This window comes from Tursiops truncatus, chromosome 15, assembly GCF_011762595.2.
Source record: "Tursiops truncatus isolate mTurTru1 chromosome 15, mTurTru1.mat.Y, whole genome shotgun sequence".
In the NCBI taxonomy this organism is placed as follows: domain Eukaryota; kingdom Metazoa; phylum Chordata; class Mammalia; order Artiodactyla; family Delphinidae; genus Tursiops; species Tursiops truncatus.
The window spans coordinates 20,300,450-20,319,134 of record NC_047048.1 but is presented as its reverse complement, the minus strand read 5'-3'; the positions used below and the strand labels follow the sequence as shown (position 1 = coordinate 20,319,134).

The window sequence follows — 18,685 nt, the reverse complement described above, 5'->3', positions numbered from 1 at the left end:
GCCTTAAGATGCCTGAGGAATGAACACCCAACTTGGTCTGCAGAAGTTACCCCTAGGCCAACCCCAGCACTGCTGCCTGCATCCCAAGGAGCAGAGTCTGCATTTTACGGGCTTTGATTTCTAAGGATGGGTCCCAGAAGCCTGCTCTTGCTGGATTGGTAGGTCCAATAGCCCCAGTCAACCGCCGGCTCCATGAAGGCAGGGAGCACATGTGTTTCACTCACTACCGTATCCACTGTACCTAGTATGGTGCTTACACATGGTAGGTACTCAGTTAAGTATTGTCTGTTGAATGACTGAATGAGGGGGGTGGTCATGTTTCATTCATCTTTGCAGCCCCCAAACTGAGCTTAGTGCTGCCGGTGAATGTTAGCTGAGTGGATAAATGAGGGCTCCAGGGCACAGTCCAGCCACCCGCCTCACCAGCTGTCCACTGAGGGCCACTCGGAGGAGCTTCATCACGTTACTGTGTTTGGTGCCTTCCAGACCTTCTGACAGCTTCTTCAGTTCTCCGTTCAGCATGTCCTGAGTTAAACTCATACCGGGTCCTTCTAAAAGCCTAGAAGAGGGCCAGTCTATAAGGGGCCAGCATGGGCCAGTGGCAAGTGGGTGGAAGGGAGGACTTCAGAAGATTCATCCATCAGCTACAATATACATTAACAGCACAACCAATGTTCAAGCCTGCCTTGTGGGTGGGGGATATCTACTACCCCCATCCCCATCCTAGTTGCGGAAGAAACAACCACCAAGAGACTACAAACACAGAGAATCCAAGCAAGTGGGCATAAAATAGGGAAACTAAGAGGAAACCATAGAGGATTTACTGATTACTACCTGTGCCATGTAATCTTCATGCCTCAGTTTTCTCACCTGTAAAGTGGGAATAATAAGTGTCTGCACCTCACAGGGCTATGGTGGGGCTAAGTTAAAACTTGTAAAGCACTAAGTACATTGCCTGAACAGATGGTAAGTACTTGAAAGGATGAGCTCTTATATTTCAATAAAAAGTTAAATATTAGCTAATATTTATTACATCCAAGAGCTCAGAGACATTGCAAGAGGATCTGAAAAGACACTTAGGATTGGGTTACACATAGGATGGAAGAATGAAGCCCTCTGGGAAATGATCTGAAACACAGCTTCAAGACTTCTGGGGGATGTAGCGGAGAAGAGCAGAAAGAAGGAAATCGGGAGACCCCAGCTCCAGTAATGTCCCTGCCGCCAACTTGCTACAACCATTCTTTGCTCACAAATGAAACACTTAAGGAACTAAAACAGGCCAGCAACCATTCCCCCCTTTCCTGGCAGTCCAGCTGAGACCCTCTCCCCAAAGCACGTTTGAGCTCAAGAGAAAGTCCCCAATTAGTCAGAGCACGACTTGCAAAAACTTCGTCCCAGCCCTGATTCTGAGTTAGAGCAAGAGACAGGAGCAGGGCAGGGGGAGTCATTCCACACGGAAGAGGGACCGAGGCTGGAGATCTTCACTAGTGCAGACGATCCTCGACGCCACCTCTGACACCACCTGCTCCCGAAAGGGCCCAGACACTCCATTCCCCACATCAGCTCAGGGTGGAGGGCTACCGGCTCAGGGACTGGGTTCATGAGGAATTGAAACAAAAAGCCTTTTAGTGCAGATTTCCTTACTCACTCCAGTACTTGAGCAATTCAGTTTCAATTTGAGAAACATAATCATCTGTATTGCATTTAAAACCGGACCACATGATTGCTATTTATGAAATGGAGAAGAGGAAATATTGAAAATATGAAATGTAATGTGGTTTGCAGCAACATGGATGGACCTAGAGATTATCATACGAAGTGAAGTAAGTCTCAGAAAGAGACAAATACCATGATATCACTTATATGTGGAATCTAAAATATGACACAAATGAACATATCTACAAACCAGAAACAGACTCACAGACATAGAGAACAGACCTGTGGTTGCCAAGGGTGGGCGGGGTGGGGGGAGGGAAGGATTGGGAGTTTAGGACTAGCAGATGCAAACCATTATGTATAAAATGGATAAACAACAAGGTCCTACCACAGAGCACAGGAAACTATAGTCAATATCCTGTGATAAACCATAATGGAAAAGACTATGGAAAGGAATATGTATAACTGAATCACTTTGCTATATAGCAGAAATTAACACATTGTAAACCAACTATACTTCAAAAAAACCCAAAAATGTAATGTGGGAAAAAACCAAACACACTCCTCAATGTCACTGTGGGGAAGCAGGCTGCCAAGGAGCTGGTGAGAGTAACAGGCCCCAGGCAGCCAACACTGGCAGCCAGGGCATGTTAGAGCTGGTCCAGGCCTTGGTGTGGGCACAGAGGGACTTCCAGAGATCCGGCAGCTTCTAAATATTTGGGCGTCAGCTTTCTTGCCTTCAGTGGGAGCCCCCGAGGGTCTCTAAAATCTAACCCCATGGCAGGGGTGGGGAGGTAAGACATTAGCCCAGTGAACTAGAACTAACAGCCTCGTGTGGAATGTCCTAAATTAAGGGAGTATTATTACTAATAATACCTCTTGGGAATTTATCCTGGAGATTTACTTGTAAGGGTGCTTAATGATGTCTATTCAAGGTTACTCACTGTGATTGTCTGTAACTGCAAAATTTGGAAGCAATCCAAATGTCCACCAATAGGATATGAATTATATAAATCATAGTAAAGTGGTATAAAAAGGGAATAGCTGTAGCTGGGAAAAGAATGAGGATGCTCTTCTAAGCCCTGGACAGATCTAAAGATAAATTGTTAAGGGAAAAACAAACAGACAAACAAGCAAAAAAACACATATAGACACTTAGGGAAATACAGCCATTATTTTGTAAACTTTAAATGAAGTATAATCTATAAAAATACTGAATCACTATGTTGTACATTTGAAACTAACATATTATAAATCAACTATACTTCACTAAAAAAATAAAAATAACACAAAAATCCCACCCAAAGACAACAGTGTTATTGTATCGTATTTTTTTGGCCGCACTGCTCGGCTTGCAGGATCTTAGTTGCCCATCAGGGACTGAACCCAGGCCCTCGGCAGTGAAAGCACTGAGTCCTAACCACTGGACCACCAGAGAATTCCCTGTATTGTACCTTTTGTGTAAAAAAGCTGAAAACTAAGGGTTATTTAGATATAGTTATGAATAGTAGTAACATCCAGAGAGGGTTCTGGAACAGGGCAGACAGGGGACAAGGATTAAAAATGGGACTCCTGATATATGCCTTTCAAAATAATTTCTAGGTTTTAAACCTAGAGGTTCAAGAGGTTTGAATGTATTAATAACAATTAAGTTTTAAATTCAAAAAATTGGAAGAATGGAGCTGTATACACATTTCCTTGAATCCACAGACGTTTCACAAAGGAAGCTGCTGTTTGGGACTGCCTTTCTGCTGGGGGCTGAGTAGGAGGGAAGACCTGTGATGGCTGCTTGCTATCAGGGGCTGTCCAAGTACTTTACACCAAAGATAAGCAACAGAGAATATGACTGGACATACGGTCTCTCGCCCCAGCCGGCTTGCGTCTCAATCCCTGCTCCTTCAATTTACTAGCTGTATTATTTTAGACAAGTTACTTAACCTCTTTGTGCCTTGATTTCCTCACCTGCTAAAATGGGGCTAACAGGAGTTCCTTTATTAGGTTGCTCTGAATTCAAGTGTACACACACACATAGCATGCACACGTATCCGTGTACACATCTAACGTATATGATATATAACACAGCATGCTGTAGGCACATGTGTAAGCAAACCCACACGAGTGTTTGCTATTATTATCTAATTTAATCTTTATAACTCTCTCCACAGGCCCTAACTCTCCCTGTGGAACTACCTGGCTCCATCCTCAGCCCATGTGCTTTGGCTGGGTCGGGGGCGGGGGGGGGGGGGGTCCACTCAGGGTCCCACGTATGACCTAACCTAAGCCAGTCAGCACATCACATTCTCCAGGCCTCAGTGACTAGTTCGGAGACAGAAAAACCAGGCCAATCAGGCCCCATCAGAGTGACTCTTAGGACACAGCTGGAGCCAGAGGCTAAGGTTTTGCTGTCTTAACCACCACAGTGGAGACTGTGAGAGAGGCTGCTTCTGCCCCTGGTATCCTTTCTCCCTCTCATGTGTACTGACACAATTTTCAGCTGGGCACCTGGTCCCCAAGGTAAAAACTACATTTTCTAGACTCCCTTGTAGCTTGGAGTGGCCGTAAGACAGGCGTTCGGGCCAGTGGGATGCAGGTGGAAACGAGTGTGTCACTTTTAAGTCAAGTCCCTAAGGGGGAGGAGTATCCCGTCCCCCTCTCCCTTCCCTCATTCTTCCTCTGGCTGAATTGTGAGCCACCATGGACCATGGGGACAAGAGCAAAACCCAGGGATGACAGGACCCTGGAGATGTGGAGAAAGCTCTTCAGCCCAAACTGCCTGCTCTGGATGCAGGTAAGGGAGAAAGGCGCTTGTCTTGTCTGGTAGAGCATCCGACGCTCCATCTACCCAATACAGAACCCCTGCAGAAGGAGTAGCGGGCGTGGAGGAGTGGGGGAGAAAGTCAAAGGGGCAGAGGGAGAAATTAGGTCTTGGTGCCGTATTTTTGGCCCCAGCTTTAAGCTGGACCTCAAGTTGGCTCTTCTCCTAGCCTCTGCAATTACGTACACCAATCATTCCCCCCCTTGCTTAAGCCCGTTTTGGTTGCACTTTGTGCCCTCGTAATCTGGAGAGTTCTGCTACTGTTAAAATAAGACCTCGTATCATCTCCACCCTATAGATGAGGAAATGGAAGCTCAAGGACGTGCAGTCACTTGGACAAATCGAAGCCCCCTGGGCAAGTGAACTAACTGGGCCAGCGAGGGGTGGGGCGGGAACGGAACCCAGGTGGGTCCGATCCCAGCGCCAGACCACCGCCTCTTCCTGGGAGAGCCTGGGCTCCTCAGGGTCAGCCCTTCCGCCAAGAGAGCCGTGAGTGATCGTCTCACGGAGAACCTCTCGCTAGCTCTGGGGCTGTACTGCAGGCCTGACAGCCGAGCCCTGGAGTGAAGGGGGCCCTGGTGGGGAGAGAGGGAAGAGAGGTGCAGAACCCTGAACTCAGCCTGCGGACACTCACCCCAGCACACGCTTGGCAATGATGTCCACCTTCTCCGAGATGGCGCCCAGCTGCGCTCGACTCACAGCAGGGCGAGTCCACAGGTAGGAGTGCGCTGGGGAGACCAAATCCTGCAGGTGGCAAATGTGACCCTGGGGGAAGAGGCGGTCACTGAACGCCCTGGGATGGGGCTCTGATGCAGCAGGAGGGGGAGGAGTGGGGCGCCACCCGCTCCCTGGGTCCCCCCGAGCTCCCGACACCACACCTGTCTCAGCAGGATGATCCTCTCCACGTAGGCTGCGTCCAGCACATTCCTGTCTTGCAGCTGGCTCCCGAATGCCTCCTCCACGAGAGCCTGTAGCTTCCCCACCAGCTGGCGTCTCTGGGTCTCATCGCTCACCAGCCGGCGGAGGTGCAGCCTGCCGGGGAAGCCAAGGGACCGTCCTGCCACGGGCATCTCCAGCCCAGACAACCCTCTTCCCCAGTGGAGTGGGTGGGGTTTGAAGAATGACACCTTCCAGCTGGAGCAGAGAGGAGGGTGCCGAAGGTCTGCCCGTCCCTCTGCTCCCCAGGGCCTCTCACATGGCCCGCCACCCTCCTCTGAGCTACCTGCCTGGCCTCAACAGGCACCTGAGTTTACAAAGCAGAACCTGGCGGTGCCTGCCTCCTCGCAGAGTTCAAAGCATGGGGCTCTGGAGCAAAAGGGCAGAGGTCGAGAATATGGATTTCTAGGATTCAAAGCCATGTCCAGACGGCACAGTTCTCTGAATTCACAGCTCACAGTTAAAAAGCTCAAGTTTTCCTGTCAGGTCAAATCTTTCCCTTTTCAGAATTCTTCTAACCGCCTTGTTCCCTCCTTCAGAAGCAACAAAGCCTCTAAGACTCCAAGCCTCAAACCAGGCCCTGTCAGTCCTGTCTCTGGGCTGCCCTCACCCTGTCCCCAGCACGACTGGAGGGACCCAAGAGAGCGAGCAGCGAGGGGCCGAGGGCCATTCTGTAGGCGCTTGGGCCCCTGTCCCTGCCGCAGAAGAAAGGCAGGCAGCAAGGGACTCTTGATCATCTCATGGGCTCTGAGACTGCACAGGCCTGTGGGTGAAGCCAGCTTTGCCAGATGTCTGCAGCAAGTTACACAACCGTTCGGAGCTCAGGGTGCTTGTCTGTTACTGTGGGAACAACGGGGCCTCCCTCACAGGGCGCTGGGCAGAGTAAATGAGGAGCTGTCTGTAAAGCACTGAGTACCAGGCCTGCGTTACTGCCACACCCGGCAGTTGGAGACGGGCAGGGAGTCTGAACACAGGGTGGAAGGATGAGACCATCTGGGAAGCAATCTGGAGCACTCACTGGCCCAAAACCATCACTTTCTAAAACGAATGAAGAGAAATCACATGAAATTTGTACTGAAACTGTTTCTAGGACCTCCTTAGTAGTTAGATGAGACAGTGGGAAGAAAGAAATCAGGCTTGAGATAGTCCACGGCCTGGGACGTAGCCAAGTGCTAGATAAATGTTCGTTACCATCACTACCTCCACCACACCACTAGCACTGCTATGACAACTACTATCTTTACAACTGTTACTGAAATAATCATAGCAGTGGCTTGATTACAGAAACAACTAAAGAGAACAGCTTCGGCTGCACAAAAACTGAGGGCATCTATCCCAAGCAAAAGCCCACTGCCGTCTCCCTCTGGCTCCCCCTCATGCTTTGCAGAGGACTGGAATGGGTCACAAAGTATCTCCCCCGTTCCAACTCCATTACTCCCAGGGATATCGCTTTCTCCATAAGAAAGGTAGAGAACAGGCTGCATTCAATGTGCACGCTGTTTGCTCCTGAATGCCCCACTCAAGAGATGCCCACTCACAGTGGTTAAGAATCCGCCCGCCAACGCAGGGGACAGGAGTTCAATCCCTGTCGATCTCTGTTCGATCCCGGGAAGATCCCACATGCCGTGGAGCAACTAAGCCTGTGTGCCACAACTACTGAGCCTGCGCTCTAGAGCCCGTGAGCCGCGACTACTGAAGCCCATGCACCTAGAGCCCGTGCTCCACAACAAGAAGCCACCGCAATGAGAAGCCTGCACACCGCAACGAAGACCCAACGCAGCCAAAAATAAATAAATAAAAATAATAATAAAAAAAAAGATGCCCATCATTACTGTGTGAACTTGAACTTGGGCTGGTTATTCAACTTCCTGACATCTTGCTCTCCTTGTATGCACACTAGGGCAAAATCATACAACTGACCTTATGTCTGATGTGGGAAGTACATGAAGTAACGTCCTTGACACACCCTTGACACACCCGCAGTCGATGTGAATGCCCTGGGCTCATGCCATAAAGCACCGAGAAGAGCCTGCCCCCAAACCAAGGCTCAAGAGAAGACATCAAAGAGTCCCTGGCCCTTAAGTACGGACCTGTCCTCTGGCTTTCCCTCTAATGCCCTTAGCCTGAGACGTGGCAACAGTGATCCGAACTGTAACTGTGGCTGGAGGTTTCGCAGGGAAGAACTACTTGAAATGTAAAACAGACGCCATGAGACAGCACTGTTACTGTGTTGGCTGGGTAGGGGAGGGGCTGAGCAGGAATAATGGTGACTACAAAAACCGTACCTGCCATTTTACTGAGCGCTTTCTATGTGCAAAATAGTTTGAGGCTTAATTTAACTGAACAATCGCCTAAGGTGAGAAAACATTTTAGAGAAAAGAGGCTTGAGGAGGTTAGGTGACTTACCAGTGGTCACATGGCACTAGACACCTGAGCCCATGGTCAAAATCAAGTGTGTGTGACTCCAGAGCCCACTAGACCTTCCACCGTGGGGACCCAGCATCAGCCGGGGAGCCCTTTTCTCCTGGGGGTGCTCCAGATTCCCCGCTCACCTGTTGAATTCTGGGAGCTTCTCCAGGTCCAGCAGGGCTGAGTGGCAGGTGACCCGGGTCAGGTCAAACTGTGAGATCAGCTCTGGCAAGGTCCTGCCCATCTGGTTCTCTGCAAGTGAGGCAGGCCCAGCTGCTCAGCACCCACTCCCCACCCTGCCATTCCACCTTCAATCACAAGGGAGGCTGCCCAAACAGATTTGACTTCTAGGTATTTTATATACCAAGGGCCCGAGTGAGCTTTCATTTGCAGAAAGGGTTCTGTCACTAAAGAACAAAAAGCTTGAAAACAATCCGGCTAAATCAACCCTCACGGCCCTCAAAGACACGAGCTGCAAGAACAGCCTGCTCACTGCCTGGCTGCGCCCCAGGGATCTGACCCGACTGGTTTTGGATGGGGTCTGAGCAGGACTGCATTTCACAAGCTTCCTGGTGGATTCCAAAGTGCAGCCAGAGTGAGAAGAGCTGAGGCACGAGCCGCTTCTCACGCGCGGTGGCCCCACCTCACGCAGTCAGTGGGCATCCTGGTTAGGCTTGAGCCTCTGCCACAGCCCTCACTAGCTGTGTGACTTCGGCAAGTTACTCAACCTCTCTGAGCCTCACAAGCTTCTAACAAACAGTGGGGGTAATAAATACCCCTCAAGGATATTTTAAGGTTTAAATGAGATACGAGCAGAAAAAGCAGGAAGCAGACTATGGCCACATTTTCAGAAATCGTCCCCCCTCCAAAAGGTCATCCTATTTTGTGCATCATCAAGATGTGGGCCTAAGTCTTTGGTCAGCTTGGAATAAACTAGAGTCACAGTAATACTAGTAATACTGTCAGAGTACCTACTTGTACTTCTATTAATAATGTAATTACAATAATCACAGGATCTGTAATTTTTGTGCTGTTGTGTGGCAGATACTGTGCTGGTGCCTCATAGTCAGGAGCTCAGTGAACCCTAACTTAACCCTGTGAGGTAGACACTTAGCCCATTCTACAGATGAGGCAACCGAGGCTCACAGATCATAAGATCCTTGAGGGCAGGGATTACAACTACCTTGTTCACCATTGTAGCCCCAAGCACGTAACACGGTGTCTGGCTCAATAAACACTTGTCAAATAAGAGAAGGAACATGTATAAGATCACACAGCCAGTGGGCGGCACAGCTGGGACTGAAGGCCAGGCGGCCTGACCCAAGGCCCTGGCTCTTCAGTGCTATGGTTCCACCACTACCTCTTGGGGAGTGGGTACCTGCAAACCCTGAGCCGCAGCTGGTGATGATATCGAGCAAGGCATCTGGCAGGAAGTCGGCGGCAGCAAAATGCTCCAGGAAGATGTCCCCTTGCCTCTTGGACAGTTTGCTGCCATCCCTGTTGAGGAGCAGGGGCAGGTGGGCAAAGTGCGGGGGCTGCCAGCCCAGGGCCTGGTAGAGGAGCAGATGCTTGGAGGTGGAGACCAGCCACTCGGAGCCCCGCAGCACGTGGCTGATGCCCATGTGGTGGTCGTCCACCACACAGGCCAGGTGGTAGGTGGGGAAGCCGTCGCTCTTCAGGATGACTGGGTCCCCCTCCACACTGGCCACCTCATGCCGATTCCAGCCGTACACCAAGTCCTGGAAGGCAGGCGCCTCCCCCTCCAGGTGGAAGCGGATGGGAGGCTTGGGGTCTTTGGCCAGCTTCTGGGCCACCTGCGCCTCGCTCAGGCTCCGGCACCGATTGTCATACCTGTTGGGAAGCAGAGCAGCACAGTAACTAAGAGTTACTAAGAGTAGTGGTGACAGGCGTGAGCCCTACCTTTGCCTCTGATAACTGTATGACCTTGGGCAAGTCATTTACCTCTTACAGCTGTCTCCTCAGTCTTGAATGGGGATAATAAGGTTATTGCGTGGGAGAACTAAGTGAGATAACATAGCACAGCAGTCACAAGCCTGTTTCCCTTCTTCCTTGCTAATGAGGAAACGTCAAATGTCACCCAAGGGGGTGAATCATGACTGATTTTGCTTAGCATGCAATCTCATTCCCCTAAAGCATTGACCCATCACTGAGATTCAAAAAAAAGTATGCTTGTGGGGTAGCGGAGGATGAAGGTTCTGGGAAAGATTTTCTCTCTAAGTGAGAAGCGGGCGAGCCACAGGGTGCTGCAGCCACTTGTAACTGATGGGGGAGGGGGGCAGCAAGGGAGGCAGCAACAGGCCAAAATAGAGTCTCGCCTTCTCAAAGCTGCTGGCTTCATCCTGGAGTCACCCACCTGCAGACTTCTGCAGAAGGAGAAGATGAATGTCTATGTGGTTTATGCTTTGGCTACTCAAAGTGTGGTCTGTGGACCTCCAGCGTCAGCCTCACCTGGGAGCTTGTCAGAAATGCGGCATCTCAGGACCTGCTGGACCCACCCTGGACCTGCTAAATCAGAAGCTGCCCGTTAACTAGACCCTCAGGTGATTCTTCTGCACATTGAAGTTGAGAAGCTCTGGTTTGTCCCTTTTAAAAGAGTATTTGTTACTTGCTCCCAAAAGCGTCCTAAATGATACACAAATGTAACACTTGTAAGTACCATCCTTGACACTGAGCTAAATGTTCAATCGTAAATGGCTGTATGGGACTTCCCTGGTGGCGCAGTGGTTAAGAATCTGCCTGCCAATGCAGGGGACACGGGTTCGAGCCCCGGTCTGGGAAGATCCCACATGCTGCAGAGCGACTAAGCCCGTGTGCCACAACTACTGAGCCTGTGATCTAGAGCCTGCGCTCTAGAGCCTGCGAGGCACAACTACTGAGCCCGTGTGCTGCAACTACTGGAGCCCATGCGCCTAGAGCCCGTGCTCCGCAACAAGAGAAGTCACTGCAATGAGAAGCCCGCGCACTGCAATGAAGAGTAGCCCCCACTCGCCACAACTAGAGAAAGCCCGCACGCAGCAAAAAAGACCCAATGCAGCCAAAAATCAATAAATGTATAAAATAAATAAATAAATGGCTGTATGGATCCAGGATAGGACATGATCGTAATTTTAAAAAATAATCTTCTGTCAATGGGCAAGTAGACCGTTTATGATTAAAAAGGCAATGCTGCAGCGGATGGCACGACCTTGTATGAGCATCCAAGCCCTTGTCCAAATAGTTCATTGAAACTGGAACTTGAATGTTATGATGCTGATGGGAGTACAAGCTAGTAGAGTGCCTCTAGACAGCATCTATCAAAGCTATAAGTTGACCTGCAATTCCAAATCTAGGGAGGTAGCCCAACAAACACATTGCACATGTGCCAAACGATGTACGTCAACATTATTCATCACCGTTCCCTTTTGTTAGTAACAAAAGATTAGAGATAACATAAATGTTCATTAGAAAGGAACTGATCAAGTGAGTGATGATACAGCCCTGTGATGGAATACTACGCAAGCAGAGGAAAATTTATGGACTCGTACAGACTGATCCTCAAGACAGTAAGTGGGATCTGTAAACTGCATGACACGTATCTTGTGGGCTACCATTTGAGCGGGGAAGAGGAGAATGATCCCTGCCTCATGGTGCTTTTCCCATGTCCTCCCCGCCCTTGAGCGTGGGCTGGACCTAGTGACTTCCTTCTGATGCACAGAGCACGACACAGCCGTGAGATGTCACTTCCCTGATTAGGTTATGCAGAAGCTGTAGCTTCCACCTTCCTCGCTCTCCCCTGCCTTCTCCCTGGCTTGCCCTGAGGAAAGCCAGCTGCCAAGCTGTGAGCTGCCCTGTGGAGAGGCCCACATGGCTCGGAACAGATGCCTCCAGGCAACAGCCTGGGAGAGGCATGGAGGCAGATCCTTTGAGTCCAGCCTCGAGGTAACTGCAAGCCTGGCCAAGACCTTGACGCAGCTTTGAGAGCAACCCTGAGCCAAAGGAGCCAGCTAAGCTGTGCCCAAACCTGACCCACAGAAACCCTGAGATAAGCCAGTTGGGGATAATCTGTTACACAGCAAGAGCTAACGAACACATCCACCCCTGGGGAGGCACCCGTGACAGGCTGGGGCTCTCACCGGGGTGTCTGATGGTTCCTTAGGGCCTCCCTCTTCAGGAGCTCCAGCCGCTGGGGTGAGCAGAAACACGGGTATGCAGCGCCGCTCTTCAGCAGAGCTTCGGTGGCCTGGGCGTAGAGCGCAAGTCGCTGAGACTGCAGGTAGGGCCCTGCAGGACCTCCCCGGCGGGGGCTCTCGTCAGGGGGGATGCCTACAACACAGGCAGAGAATAATCACCAAACGGTAATAACTACGATGCATAAGACACTGGTTCCCAGGCACTGTTATAAGCGCTTTACACATATAGCAAAGCTTCTAACCCTCCTGACAATCCATGAGGCTGTTACTCTTATGATTTCCCTTTTCCAGATGAAGAGTTAAAACACAGAGAGGTTAACGCTCAAGATCATGTGGCTGGTGGATAAGGAGTCGGATGGAGGTGCACTGGTTCCACGGCCCATGCCCTTACAGGCACGTCCTCTCCCTCCATCCTTGCCCTGGGGAGGGAGAAGCCAGCAGGGCTGGAACAGGGGACTTGGGAGAAGAAGCGTGGTTCAGGGACAGCCCATTCAGCCTGGCTGGGCTCCTGGCCCTGCCCCTGACTGGCTGTCACGAGGGATAGTGCCTTGCACCTTCCAGGCTGCTTTTATGTTTTGTGATCGCTGTTAAAGCTCAAAACCACCCCACCCAGTAGGGGCCGTTATTACCCCCATTCAGTAAGGAGGACATGGGGGCGTAGAGGGGCTGTGTTATGTCACCTGGCCAAGGACCAAAGCCAGGCTAGCTGGCCCCAAGTCCGCACTCTTAACCACTTGGTGGACTGCCTCTTGCATTCCTTAGCCTTTCTAAGCCTCGGTTTCCTTCTCTGAAAAGTGGAGCTGAGAGTCTACTGTGCAGAGTGACCGAGACGTAAACGCACCAGTGCTTACACAGTGCTTAGTGCAATGGCTTCATGTAGAACAGCTGCAACATACGCTGTTAGATTAAATGTGACCTATTATAAGCGAACCGCCAACCCCAGGTCTGGTTTCCTCAGGTCACAAAGGATAGATTTAACTTATAAACGCTTCCGGGAGAGGTAGGGTGGACACAGAAGAGCTGGATGACGGTGTTTCTGCCCTGAAATGGCTTTCAAACAAATTAGGAAGAGGACAGGGCTAACCCTGCACACCCGACGTCACACAGACTCTGGAGGCTGAGGGGCCTGGGTTCAAGTGCACTGGCCAGCTCTGAGGCCAGGCAAGACACCTACCAGAGCCTCCATTTCCTCCTTTACAAAAGAAGGAAACAAACATTTACTTTCTGCTGAGGGTCATCACGAGGCTGGAATGGGACGGCCTACGGGAAGGGTTTGGCGCTTTGCCTGGCACATCTCGGTGCTCAGCAGGTCCTGGCTGTGGCCATCGTTGGTACTGCTGGTATTGGTATTTCTTCATTTGTCAGAGAAGGGGGGGGTTAGGTGCATCTGGGGCTCCTTCCTGATCTACCCTTAACGTGTCCAGCAGGGTTTAAGAGAGACTCCACTAGGAAAACTGAAAACAGAGTCACATAAAAAATAGTATGTAAATGTTCACGGCAGTTTTACTCATCATAACCAAAAAGCAGAAACAATCCAAATGCCCAATCACTGACGAATGGATAAGTAAAAAGTGTTATTTCCATACAATGAATATTGTTTGGCATAAACGGGAAAGAAGAACCAATTCATGCTACAACATACACGAACCTTATGCTAAGTGTAAGCCAGACATAAAATGAAACGTCCCAAATAGGCAAACCACAGAGACAGAAAGTAGGTTAGTGACTGCCAGGGGCAGGAGGGAAGGAGGAATAGGGAGTGCCTGGTGCAGGGTTTCGTTTTGGGGTGATGGAAATGTTCTGGAATTAGAGAGTGGTGGTGGATATACAACTCAGTGAATATACTAAAGACCACTTTGAGATGGTAAGTTTCATCCTATGTAAATTACATACCGATGCCCAAAGCAAGAAGCTCCAGAACTGAGCCACCTGGGGTGCGGATCCCTGCCGTCTGCCTCACCAGAAGGCTCACACCGTCGCGCCGAGCTGGAGGCTCCTCGGGGCAGGACACATCAGGCAGTCTTGCTCATCACGGTACCCTCGTGCCTAGCACGGTGTAGCAGGTGCTCCACGCCACGTGGCCAATCACGGGCTCCTGCCAACCTCCCTGTCCTCACGTCTCCAGGTCCTCTGTTTACCTCACCGTGCTTGGGCCACACTGGCTTCCTTGCTGCTCCTCAAATACATCCAGCACTAAGCTTCCACAGGGCCTTTGCATCTGCTATTCCCACTGCTTTGAGCATTCTCCCCCTAGGTAACCAGAGGGCTGGCCCCTCACTTTGTGCAACTCTCTGCTCTACCGTCCCCTCCCTGGGGAAGTCCCCCCCCATCTCCAAGACCTGCTCCCTGCTGGTTTCCTCGCCTGCTACCTTTCCCTCCACATCACTTATCATCACTTAATACTGCAGTGAGAATGAGTTCGCCTGTTATTTATCTGTCTCCCCTGCTTACTGAGCGCAGGGTCTTGGTTCCATGCTTGAACACTATCACTACCTGGACCACAGTAAGTGACTTTGGTGCATGAATTCTTTTATTCAACTAATCTCAACTGAGTTTCTGCTACAACCTTCTACAGTAGAGGACAGAAATGAAATCAGTTTTTGCCCTTCAGGAACCCCAAATTTAGTTAATGATTTACCCGAGACTAGAATACACATGTCAAGACAGACTGGTGTTTTTGGCATTTTTCCTTGGCGAGCTTAAATAGTCATACCTGTTCTGACAGGAAGGCAGCTACTGACCTGGGGAACACAAATACACTCCTCCTCGTCCTCCCTGAGCTGAGCTGGCCTCAGGGCTAAACTTCCCTTAAAGAGACTGACTTAAGGAGCTGCACGTGTTTTGTTTGGCTCGTACAATGTGGTTTAAAAAAAAAAAATCTGAGCTCAGATTTAACAATGGGAAGTAGTCATCAAAAACAAAAAAACCCCAGAGTTCCGGCTCCTCCCGGAAATCAGAAGATTTGACAAGCTGGGCCAGGAGTCCCACATCAACTGGGCTGGCGCTTTCTCGGGCTTACCTCACCCCTGGAGACTCCCGGTCCATCTTCCACTTGGCCTGTGTTTCCTGCCCGCTCCCAGGAGGAAGTGAGATTCCGAGATAAAAACAAGAATCTCCAAACAGCCTTGGAGCTTTTTATTCTGCCCTGCCCCAGGAACTTCAGCGTCTTTCCAGGTGGAACCTGCCACCCCAGGCAGCACAAATGTACTCATTCCTCCAGGGACTCCGCATTCTCCACCCTGGGCCATGTGAGAAAACCTTCAGGCTCCTTTTCCTGCTCCCTGCGCCTTCCTTGAAGAAGGGGCCTCTCCCGGCCAGCCTCACCTGCCCACTCCAGCATGTCCTCTATATTCTCCGCTGCCCCAGGCACAAGGCGGGTCTGATCCGTGTCCTCCAGCCTCAGGATGAAGCTCCCTCCGTGCTTCTTGGCAAAGACGTAGTTGTACAAGGCAGTGCGGAGGCCACCAAGGTGCAAGAAGCCTGGCGGAAGAAGAGAACAGCTCAGACAAGATGGGGAAGACAAGGGGCAAGTAAGTTCTGCTTGTGACACAAGGTCTCAGGGAACATCAAAGTCTAAGAAATGGCGCTACCCTGTCCCATCTCCCCGTCAGGCACCCAGGCAGGCAGGTTGCCACAGAAGAGGACTGGGCTGGTTGACTCATTTACCCTCATCCTGGAAGTGGAAGAACACTGAAGTTTTGGAGCATGTCATTGGGTAAAATGGCTCCAAATCTCCCCAACTGCACCCATCATTCTACTTTGACATTTGCCTTAAGGCCAAGTTTCACCCAAAGGAGAAGCAGACAGTTATTCAGTGAAGCCACATCACACGTGCATCTAACTTATGCAAATTCAAAGAAGTCCTTGGACAAAAAAAAAAAATTAACTACTAATTAAAAGTACTGTAAGATTACATTTTGCCCATACCCTCCATGCACTGTACGTGACTATCCACATCATACATTTTAAATTTTGTCTACTTGACACTTTAAGTGCTGGCTTTAGATACTAACCGAAAGTAATATTCGATGCCACTGTATTTCTCTTCACCCAAGTTTAAACACTTAATATTTTACTTTTTCATCATTCCTGACTGAAAAGTTAAAGTGAACAGTTTTCCCAGGGCTGTCATTTCCCCCCTTACCCTTCCTTCTTTGGGCCAGGTGTAGCGGAATAACTGAGGACATGGAAAGGAGACGTGACCCATGCCCCCCCGCCCCAGCAAACTGGGGGCTGGCGAATAAGCCAGAACTGTAAACAGTCCTGATTGCTTTGAGCCCCCCCGGCAAACCGGGGGCCTGCGAAGAAGCATTGAGTGCTTTGGGCACTGATCCATGAGATGTCCTCAGCATAATCAGAATGGTGGGAACGCAAGGAAATGTCCTTGTGCTACTTCAGTGTAATCAGAATGGTGGGAACGCAAGGAAATGTCCTTGTGCTACTTCAGTATAATCAAAATAATGGTGGGAAACTTGTGCTGCTTTTGCGCTCAAGGACGAAGCACGGCATGTTTTCAAGAAAGCCCGTTATTGCCTGTATAATCAATAGAAACATATGTTGCTGCTTTGGCATTTCTGAAATGTTAAGAAAACAAGTCTTAAAATGTAAACATAGATAATGCTTTAATAAAAGCTACCACAGCAGGACAGACGGCGCTGCTTTGCCTGAGCGAACGGCAGCCCTCTACTGCTGTGCTTCGGCACAATTCATCTCGTGTGATGAGCTTGCTTTCGGCCCTGTCATAAGATAAACTACGACAGCCAGGCTACGGCCCTGTCTCCACAATGAGCTTGTCTGCATCTCCAAGTACAGGAGGCAGCACGGGATAGGAAATGCTTCTCTGGAGTCAGGTAGACTCCAGCTCAACACTGATTATGTATGTGACCTTCAGCTAGTTACAAGGTCACCACCAAAACCAGAGGTCCCCAAGATAGAGGACAGGGGTCCAGTAGTTGAAAGCAAGACCTTTTAGATCAAATAGACCTTGATTCAAATTCTGCTACCCCTTGGACACTCTACTTGACTTCCGTGTGCATCGATTTCTTAATTTGTTAGAGAGATTAACAACAAAAAATAGAAACCTTCCTTGCAAGGTTGCTGTGAGGCATAAATGTTGACCAGAGTACCCTATTAATTTTAGTTATTATAATGATCTACATTCTTCTATCTGTAGTCAACAGCCTTTCCAACATGGGCTCTTCCCACAGATCAGCAAGGAAAGGAGAATTAAAATCATCACAATGGAACCTTCTGCTTATTAAGTGCTTTCCATGAGTACCAGTCCTTACCCCGTGCCTCAGTTGCATTAGCTCAAACCATGAGGCAGGTACTATTACCAGCCCTGTTTGACAGATGGTAAAACTCAAGAGGTTCAGAGAAGTTAAATAATTTTCTCAAGCCACACAAATAGGAAGTGGCAAAGCCAGAAATTTGGGCCCAGACAATTCCAGGCCTTGGCACCCAAACCAGAGCTTGTCTGCAAACTGTTGGCAGTTGCCAACCAAGTTGACAGCAATTTGACAGAATAACTTTATATCTGTTGAATTCAACAGTCTCATATTTTGTATGCTTTTACGAGTTTCCTTTTTCTACTAATTTCTTTATATTGATTTTATAAAAGTATTAGTCCATAATTGACTGGAAATCAGAAACGAGTCCTTTCACCAGGGGTGGTTTGAGAAGCATGCTCTACACGATACTGCCTGCTGAGAAAGACCCCTGTCACTCTGTGTAGCTGAGACCTTGTCACAAAGGTAGCTCTGTGACCCTGGAGTTCAGAATGAGAGGCACGCTTGGTGTGAAGAGGGCAAGCAGGTTGCCTTGATGAGAAAAGAATTTGGGGAACTGGTGCGGAGGCCCTGGCAAGATCGCCGCTAGGGTATACAGTGGGGCCCTGCCTGACTCTCTGGTTTGCTAGGCTCCAATACTAATCACAGGGCCTTTGTACCTCCAATTTCCTCTGCCCAGAAGGTTCCTTCTATAGGTTTCACATACCTAGCCCCTTCTTGTTATCTGGTTCTCAGCCCTTATGACACCTCCTCAGCAAGGCATCCCTGAGCATCCTACCCAACCCCCAGTCCCCTACCCTGCTTCATCTTCCGCATGACACACGTGACTGTTTAAAACTAGTTATTTTTATACGTGTTTGTTGCAGCCACTACAGTGTAGGCTTCTTGGGAGCGGGGGCCCTACTTTCTCCATGTCCACTGTACCCCAGCGCCTAAAACATTTTGTACTGAATACACATTTACTATATACACAAAAGAAAAAAGGGGCCCAAAGAAATGGTACAGTACAATAAACACGAAATTCCTGGCAACGTGAAAATTTTCCTCTCGTAAACCTATTTCTGCCTCTGTATAATAAGGCCGCACTACCCGCCCAGTCTGACTCCACCGGAAGGGATTCGCTCGGAACGTTCGGGGGGCGGGCAAGAGACGGTGGGCCTAGGCCTGCAGCGTCACGTCCGCCAAGGTTACCTGTGGGGCTGGGGGCGAACCGCACTCGCACCGCAGGCCCGGCATGAGTGCCCAGACTGGCCTCGCGCCGTCTCAGGGGGCGGCCCAAGGCCTCCGGGGGCCTCCGGGGATGCAACAACCTCTTCAGGAGCACAGCCATGTGGAGTGGAACCGCACACGTGGGCTTCTCCGTGCATCACTTCCGGGGACTCCTCCCAGCA

The 18,685-nt window shown here is 49.9% G+C and overlaps 1 protein-coding gene across 3 annotated transcripts in view; it reads right to left on the bottom strand.

The window, feature by feature from the left end:
* EARS2 (glutamyl-tRNA synthetase 2, mitochondrial) overlaps positions 1–18,674 on the bottom strand; it is a 28,135-nt gene extending 9,461 nt beyond the window's left edge. The window contains exons 1-8 of one of the 3 annotated variants that reach the window (XM_019921854.3): positions 18,486–18,664; positions 15,331–15,486; positions 11,950–12,139; positions 9,195–9,667; positions 7,960–8,068; positions 5,350–5,503; positions 5,106–5,236; positions 424–559 (exon numbers count right to left, since the gene is read on the bottom strand). In XM_019921854.3, coding sequence (XP_019777413.1) covers positions 424–559; positions 5,106–5,236; positions 5,350–5,503; positions 7,960–8,068; positions 9,195–9,667; positions 11,950–12,139; positions 15,331–15,486; positions 18,486–18,624 — 1,488 coding nt within the window. In that variant the 5' untranslated portion in view covers positions 18,625–18,664. Of the gene's footprint in view, positions 1–417; positions 1,593–5,105; positions 5,237–5,349; positions 5,606–7,959; positions 8,069–9,194; positions 9,668–11,949; positions 12,140–15,330; positions 15,487–18,485 lie in introns of those variants that run through there. The other 2 variants (XM_073792211.1, XM_019921856.3) reach the window with 2 other exon arrangements.
* Positions 18,675–18,685: the final 11 nt, after the last annotated feature.